This window comes from Micropterus dolomieu, linkage group LG10 (genome assembly GCF_021292245.1).
Source record: "Micropterus dolomieu isolate WLL.071019.BEF.003 ecotype Adirondacks linkage group LG10, ASM2129224v1, whole genome shotgun sequence".
In the NCBI taxonomy this organism is placed as follows: domain Eukaryota; kingdom Metazoa; phylum Chordata; class Actinopteri; order Centrarchiformes; family Centrarchidae; genus Micropterus; species Micropterus dolomieu.
Window position 1 is genome coordinate 28,833,307 of NC_060159.1, and position 7,738 is coordinate 28,841,044.

The 7,738-nt window shown below is 46.5% G+C and overlaps 1 protein-coding gene across 4 annotated transcripts in view; it reads right to left on the reverse strand.

Annotated features, from left to right (window-relative positions):
• kidins220b (kinase D-interacting substrate 220b) overlaps positions 1-7,738 on the reverse strand; it is a 21,921-nt gene that overhangs the window by 10,298 nt on the left and 3,885 nt on the right. For 3 of the 4 annotated variants that reach the window (XM_046059897.1, XM_046059899.1, XM_046059895.1), the window contains exons 2-17: positions 5,405-5,560; positions 5,226-5,324; positions 4,995-5,093; positions 4,066-4,164; positions 3,833-3,934; positions 3,410-3,508; positions 2,916-3,113; positions 2,718-2,816; positions 2,539-2,637; positions 2,336-2,434; positions 2,029-2,206; positions 1,776-1,940; positions 1,417-1,596; positions 1,144-1,309; positions 814-965; positions 445-734 (exon numbers count right to left, since the gene is read on the reverse strand). In XM_046059897.1, coding sequence (XP_045915853.1) covers positions 445-734; positions 814-965; positions 1,144-1,309; positions 1,417-1,596; positions 1,776-1,940; positions 2,029-2,206; positions 2,336-2,434; positions 2,539-2,637; positions 2,718-2,816; positions 2,916-3,113; positions 3,410-3,508; positions 3,833-3,934; positions 4,066-4,164; positions 4,995-5,093; positions 5,226-5,324; positions 5,405-5,536 — 2,256 coding nt within the window. In that variant the 5' untranslated portion in view covers positions 5,537-5,560. Of the gene's footprint in view, positions 1-444; positions 735-813; positions 966-1,143; positions 1,310-1,416; positions 1,597-1,775; positions 1,941-2,028; positions 2,207-2,335; positions 2,435-2,538; positions 2,638-2,717; positions 2,817-2,915; positions 3,114-3,409; positions 3,509-3,832; positions 3,935-4,065; positions 4,165-4,994; positions 5,094-5,225; positions 5,325-5,404; positions 5,564-7,738 lie in introns of all 4 variants that reach the window. The other variant, XM_046059896.1, reaches the window with a different exon arrangement.

A 7,738-nucleotide genomic window follows, 5' to 3' on the forward strand; every position in this document is an offset into this window, starting at 1 on the left:
CCCCCTCACCTTCAGACGGCCCCTCAGCTTCAGACGCCCCCCTCACCTTCAAACGCTCCCCTCACCTTCAGACGCCCCCCGCAGCTTCAGACGCCCCCCTCACCTTCAAACGCCCCCCTCACCTTCAAACGCCTCCTCACCTTCAGACGCTCCCCTCACATTCATACGCCCACCTCAGCTACAGACGCCCCCCTCAGCTACAGACGCCACTCTCAGCTACAGATGCCCCCCTCACCTTCAGACGCCCTCCTCACCTTCAGACGCCCCCCTCACCTTCAGACGCCCCCCTCACCTTCAGACGCCCCCCTCAGCTACAGACGCCCCCCTCACCTTCAGACGCCCCCCTCAGCTACAGATGCCCCCCTCACCTTCAGACGCCCCCCTCACCTTCAGACGCCCCCCTCACCTTCAGACGCCCCCCTCAGCTACAGATGCCCCCCTCACCTTCATAAAGCCCTCGCTCTTCAGCTTGGTCATCTTGTTGGCGGCGCTGTGCAGCCTCTTCCTCTGAGAGTTCAGCACCGAGTCGGTCACTTGCCACCAGGTCCTGCAGTTCAGCAGCACGGCCAGACCCACCACGCTGCCGATGGCGATCAGCACGGCGTTCACTGTGCGGTTCTCCCCGTCCACCTTAAACACGGCCAGCAGCGCCATGCCAGTCAGCAGGCAGGCCAGCACCACGCCGAAGAGGATGAATGACGGCACGCAGCACGTCTTCTTCCACTTCCTCTTACCTGAGGTGGCAAACAGAGAAGAAGAGCTCAGTGACTGTGTTTGTGTGTGAGTTTGTGTGTGCAAATGAGTGTGTGTTACCTTGCGTCTCCTCGGTTTTAAACACTCTGAACAGGCGAGTGGCGAGGAAGCCAAACTCCCTCTCGCAGGCGTCGGACAACGTGGCGATCATCTCAGCCATTGACGTTTCTCCTCCGACGCTCGACAGGCGGTTATAGTCTGTGAACAGGAACCTGCAGGGAGACGTGATGACATCAGTGTGACATCACGGGGTGATTTACACGTTTTCCCGACACGTGTAGACAGCTGCAGACAAGGAAACTACAGACACTGAGACAAGATTAATCACTAATGAAAACCTGAAACCTGAGTTTCTCCCCCTGAATTCAGCCTCCCAGGTGAGCAGGTTACCTGACAGGCAGCGCTCTGGTGCTCTGCTCCGGCAGCTCCGGCGGGTTCACGAACATCAGCTTCAGCAGCAGCTCCAGATACCCGATGTGACGGGCCAGACGGGTGCTGAGCAGCCACGCCCAGGTCCAGCTCTCCCCTTCCCGACGCCCGCCGAAGTACACCACCACTGAGGAGGTACGGGAAAACTTTATTTAAACACCACCACTGAGGGAGAACAGGAAACTTTAAGGAACTGAACACAGACTCCTGTCCTCCCGTCGAGTTGTATCTCACCGAAGAAGAGGTAGAGCAGAGCCAGAAGGCTGAGGGAGACGGCCATGGCGAGTTTTGGGTCAACTGTGAAACCAAGGACGACAGCGACGCAGCCGCAGAGCAGCAGAGACAGAAAGACGACGAGCCAGGAGAACTGAAACAACGGCTCGATCTGCTGCCCAGCAAAAGTCTTCATCTCGTCTGAGGAGGAAGAGGAGGAGCGTTAACGCGTGTGCCTTAAGGTGTGTGCGTTCAGGCGTGTGTGTTCAGGCGTGTGTGTTCAGGCGTGTGCGTTCAGGCGTGTGCGTTCAGGCGTGTGTGTTCAGGCGTGTGCGTTCAGGCGTGTGCATTCAGGCGTTGCGTTCAGTGCGTGGACTCACCCTCCAGCTTCTTCAGCAGGAAGGACTTGCCGCTGCCCCACTGGGCGTACAGACCCACACAGATGGGCGGCTGCATGGTGGGCTCACTCAGGATGTCGGCCAGCGCAGAGCTGTACAGGTCGTAACCCAGCATGTCTCCGTCAGACTCGGTGGGGGACAGGTGACCTGAGGAGACACACAGGTGAGTGTTACTACACGGACACTTGCTGGACACGCCTTCATGCCGCCGCTCTGTGGAGTCTGACGGACGTACGCGCTCCGAAGATCTGCGTGAGGATGCTCTTCTGGTGGCTGCAGTCGATGTTGTATGGCGTCTCTCCGGCCTTGTTGGGTCGGTACAGCAGGCGCCCGTCTTTGGGGTTTCTGAGGAGGAGCTCGGCCAGGCGGCGACTCCGCCCACGGATAGCGATGTGGAGGGGCGTGTCTCCTTTCTGGGAAAACAGGAAGTACAAAAGTAAACATGATGATCCCAGAGGAGAGGTGAGTTAAAGAGACGCACCGTAATTACATTCAGTTGTCTTTAATAACAGCTCAACAGTTCCTGCGTCCGTCGTCCTCACCTTGTCCACCGCCGACACCTTGGCTCCTTTATCCAGCAGCAGCTCCACAATCTCGATGTTCCTCATCTTGGTGGCTTTTATCAGAGGAGTCTCTCCGTCCTGAGACAGGAAGCATCAGACACAAAGTTACGACTCTGTACAGGTGAGACATCTCTACCTGTCTGTCTCTGCAGCAGAACCCTGCAGGTGCGTCCAGGTCTCACCTTGGTGCAGGTCTCTGTGTCGGGGTTACACTGCAGGATGTCTCTCACCATGGTGGCGTTTCCTTTCTCCACGGCCCAGTACAGCGCCGTTTTATTCTCCTGGAAATGCAGCACAGTGAAACATCAGCACGGACATCCATCTTTATTACTTTGTGACCGCACTGATGATCCGTCCTCACCTGTCCTCTGATGTCGATGTCGGCGTATTTATGCAGCAGAGCCCTGACGATCTCCACGTGACCCCCCCGCACTGCTCCAATCAGCACCGTGTCGCCGCTCTGAGCACAAATGAAAACGCAGCGTCAACAAAGCTTCATCGGTGAGTAGAAGTCTGTATTTATACATGTGAGGACTCGAATATAAAAACTTCGCCTCACCCGGTCTGGGATGTTGACGTAGGTCCCGGCGTCCAGCAGGTCCTGCACGATCTCGGTGTAGCCCTCCTTGGCGGCGATCATCAGCGCCGTGTTCCCGTCTTTGTCGGTCATGTTGACGTTGGGGTTTCTCTTCAGCAGCTCCTTCACCACCTCGGTGTAGCCGCCCTTCACCGCCACGATCAGAGCCGTCATGGAGTTCTGCGCAGAGAAGCGTGATGCAGCAGCAAAATATCAACCCGAAATAACCACAGCGTCATCTTATAAATGAGCGTAATGACACATTAGTTCCTCACAGCTCATTGGTCAGAAGATGTTTCTTTAAATGTTTTATGTGTTTGGATAACTAACAAACTGGTTTAGAGCTTCATGCGTCAGCAAGAAATCTAAGTCTTTTTGGTATTTATTTGGATCTACTGGGAAAAAACTGACAGACAGTACTGGTACTGGTACTGCAGTGATAACGGTGAGAGCTGCGTGGTGGAGTGTGGTCGTACCGCCCCCTCCTGGTCGACGTCGGCTCCGTTCTCCAGCAGGTGCATCACACAGTCAAAGTGTCCTTTCCTGGCCGCCCAGATCAGAGGAGTCGTCCCGTACTGCAACACACACACAAGTACACAACATCATGTACATGTACATATATATAGTGACACAAGGTTTACTAAAGTGATTTGAAAATCAGCCATCAGACAGTTGAAACGTGTCGTGTAACCACACTGAGCGCCACGTCAGCGTTCATCTCTGCAGACGGACTTTTAAAGGTCGGCAGAGACCGACGTGACGTTCGGTGTGATGATGAAACAAGTTTCTGTTTTTTCAGATTGTACAGAATTGAATAAAAGCCAGTGGCTGGAACAAAACATCCACCTTCAGGACGGTTCGCTAAAGGGGTTAGTTTTATTTAAAGTTCAGCTGCTCACCTTGTCAGAACAGTTGACTTTAGCTCCGCTCTGCAGCAGCAGTTTGACGATGTCGGCGTGTCCTCGACCGGCAGCCCAGATGATCGGATACACGCTGTACTGCTGCAGAGACACACAGAGAGACAGGAGGTGTCAGTGTAACGAGGGTCGTCCTCCATCAGACTGAACTGAGGAGTTACAGCGGACGTGCAGGTGTACCTAATAAAGTGGCCACTCAGTGTTGAATGTGTTACCTGTCCTGTGGTGTTGGGGTTGGCCCCGTGCTCCAGCAGCAGCTCGGTGACCTCCACGCGACCTTTGTAAGACGCCCACGTCAGCGCCGTCCAGCCTCCCTGAGACACAGTGACATCATCACCACGAGGTTAAAGCACACAGGAGGCCAGTTATCATAAATACTTCACTGATCCCCGGGAAGAAACTCTGCGTATGAAGGAAGAGAACTAATAAAGAAAGTAGGTGAGTTTTCATAACGTCATTTTACATGACAGTTATTTTAGTTTTAGTTTTTTATGCTGACGATTTTTTGACTAACTCACATTTACATCAGAGTTTTATTGATGTGCTCTGTCCTGTTAAAAAATACTGAATACATAAATAAAGTAGAAAATATAACCAAATATACAAAATATAAAAGTATTAATATAGAAGAGTATAAAACAACAAATTTTCAACTAAACAAGATAAAAACTTTTATCCAGATTTTAATGATATATATTTCTTATACATTTTGTTCTGTGACTGAAAATACATCACCAATTTTATTCTTCCTTATTTTGTATGTTTTTATTTATATCATTTGCACCTGAATAACTTCATGTGTATCTTTTAGTAAACGTTACAAAAACATGTAGTTTTTTGGACCTTTATTGAGTTTTATTACATCACTTTTGATGCCGTTGATGCTTTCAAAAGTTAAATATACTGAGAAAGAAAGTTTAGAGCCATAGTTTAAACAAACATATAAAAATATTACTTACTGTGATTTAATTATTCATGTATAAAAGGGTTAAAGCAGATCACGTGTCGCTGACACCCAAAATAAATCTGAATTAAATAAATGATATGCCAACTGTTTCTAAATAAATGCTCCTCTGTTGATTATATATCGCGCGTCGCTGTGCGCAGGTCACATGACCCAGCTGTAGGCGCCCCCGGGTCTCACCATGTCCCTGTGCTCGATGTAGGCGCTGTTCTCCAGCAGCTCCTTCACCACGTCCTCGTGACCTTCTTTAGCGGCGCAGATCAGAGCCGACCAGCAGTCCTGATGACACGGAGAGAGAGAGACGGCGTTACCACGGAAACAAGCCACGATTACCTCTGTCTCCTAGCAACCACAGCCTCCCAGTGAAGAGAGCAGAAGGTGGGGAGGGAGGGGTGCGTCCGACTGGCTCACCACGTCGTCCAGGTTGACGTTGGCTCCCCTCCTGATGAGCTCCTGGACGATCTCCATGCTCCCCTGCTCCGCCGCCAGCATCAGGGGGGTCTGACCGTTCTGCCAACACACAAACAAACAATCAGGAAACACGCCGCACAGACAGGGAGACCCAGGGGCGGGGCGGGGAGGACACGTACGTCGCTGCGTCCGTCCACCTCCTTGAAGCGGTCCAGGTGAGCCTTCAGGGCCGCCAGGTTCTCCTCCTCCACGTAGCTGAACAGGTTCTGGATGGCCAGGGTGGTCATCTTGATGGACGTGGTGGTGTCCATGTCTGCGGTCCGTCAGTGCGCCCCCTGCTGACAGGAGAGAGAGCGCCACAACACATCAGAGCAGCACGGGGACACAGGTCACAGGCTGCAGCAGTGAACGCTCCCCTCACTCCGTGCTCGCTCTTTGTTTCCTTCGTGTCTCTGAATATTCGATCACCCAGTTTTTGTGCTTCCTGTTTGTGCCTCTGGGTTTTTCCACTCTGTGTTTTCAGTGTTTGTCCTGTATAATTAAATAACAAATCAGCCGTTTTCTGAATTTCTATTCATTTATTAATTATTTATAAGAGAGAATAAACAGAGAAGGAGTAAAACACCTGCTGCCCTGGGCGGCTTCTGGCCCCGAGCAAAGGGCTGCATGATCACTTACACAGACTGGGTTCCTGTGTTTAGGGGAACAGAGATCCTCTCCTGGATCAGCCTCAACAGTCTCACAGCTCTGACCTAAACCCTACACATGTGAACAGACTAATAAAGAGTCTAATTATACAATAATAGTAATAATAGTGTTTCCCATATGTTCATTTATTTGTGGCGGCCCACCACAATATCAACGCTGACCGCCACGTATTGATTTCAGATTTTTTTTTACCGGGACTAATTAAAATCATATTTGATTGCAGAGCGCTGTAGGACGTCCTCTCGCTCGTCCCTCTCTCTTTCTCCCTCTCCCTCACAGCTGCTCAAATCTGTCCAACACAACGCTGTCAATGTCGGCGACCCAGCTTAAAGAAGTTACTAACGAGCATGTAGGAGCCTCGCTAATAAGGAGAGCTGAGTTACTGTTAAAACAGCTGGATGTTCCAGGCCTGCACGCTGCGTAGAGCTGGTCAATATCGACTGCACCCATGTGACTCTGCAGCTGTTGGACAATAAATAAAAGCAGCTTTCGTCTGGTTTGAACTCTGACTGTGGCTAATGTAGTCAGGACATTAATGACATTAATAATTATTATTGAGGTGAACACGTTTTCAGGTAAAACACAGTGATGTTCAGACGGCTGTTGATGCTGTTTTTCTCCGCTCTGTTTTTATTAAAGATCCGCAGGAATCTCTGTTCATCCAGTTCACTTCACACAAGGGAGGGTTCAGAATAAATAAATATATTCTTTTCAGGATTACAGAAAGTTCTGAACTTCTGCACTGAGACAGACGAGTGCTGAGCAGCTGTGTTCATGTTTACTATAGTAATGTTTACTAATGTTTACTATAGTAATGTTTACTAATGTTTACTATAGTAATGTTTACTAATGTTTAATATAGTAATGTTTACTAATGTTTACTAATGTTTAATATAGTAATGTTTACTAATGTTTAATATAGTAATGTTTACTAATGTTTACTAATGTTTAATATAGTAATGTTTACTAATGTTTACTATAGTAATGTTTACTAATGTTTAATATAGTAATGTTTACTATAGTAATGTTTATTAATGTTTAATATAGTAATGTTTAATACAGTAATGTTTAATATAGTAATGTTTACTAATGTTTAATATAGTAGTAATGTTTACTAATGTTTAATATAGTAATGTTTACTATAGTAATGTTTACTAATGTTTAATATAGTAATGTTTACTAATGTTTACTAATGTTTACTATAGTAATGTTTACTAATGTTTACTATAGTAATGTTTAGTAATGTTTACTATAGTAATGTTTACTAATGTTTACTATAGTAATGTTTACTAATGTTTAATATAGTAATGTTTACTAATGTTTACTATAGTAATGTTTATTAATGTCTAATATAGTAATGTTTAATATAGTAATGTTTACTAATGTTTAATATAGTAATGTTTAATATAGTAATGTTTAATATAGTAATGTTTACTAATGTTTACTATAGTAATGTTTACTATAGTAATGTTTACTAATGTTTACTATAGTAATGTTTACTAATGTTTAATATAGTAATGTTTACTAATGTCTAATATAGTAATGTTTAATACAGTAATGTTTAATATAGTAATGTTTACTAATGTTTAATATAGTAATGTTTACTAATGTTTACTATAGTAATGTTTATTAATGTTTAATATAGTAATGTTTAATACAGTAATGTTTAATATAGTAATGTTTACTAATGTTTAATATAGTAATGTTTACTAATGTTTAATATAGTAATGTTTAATATAGTAATGTTTACTAATGTTTAATATAGTAATGTTTACTAATGTCTAATATAGTAATGTTTATTAATG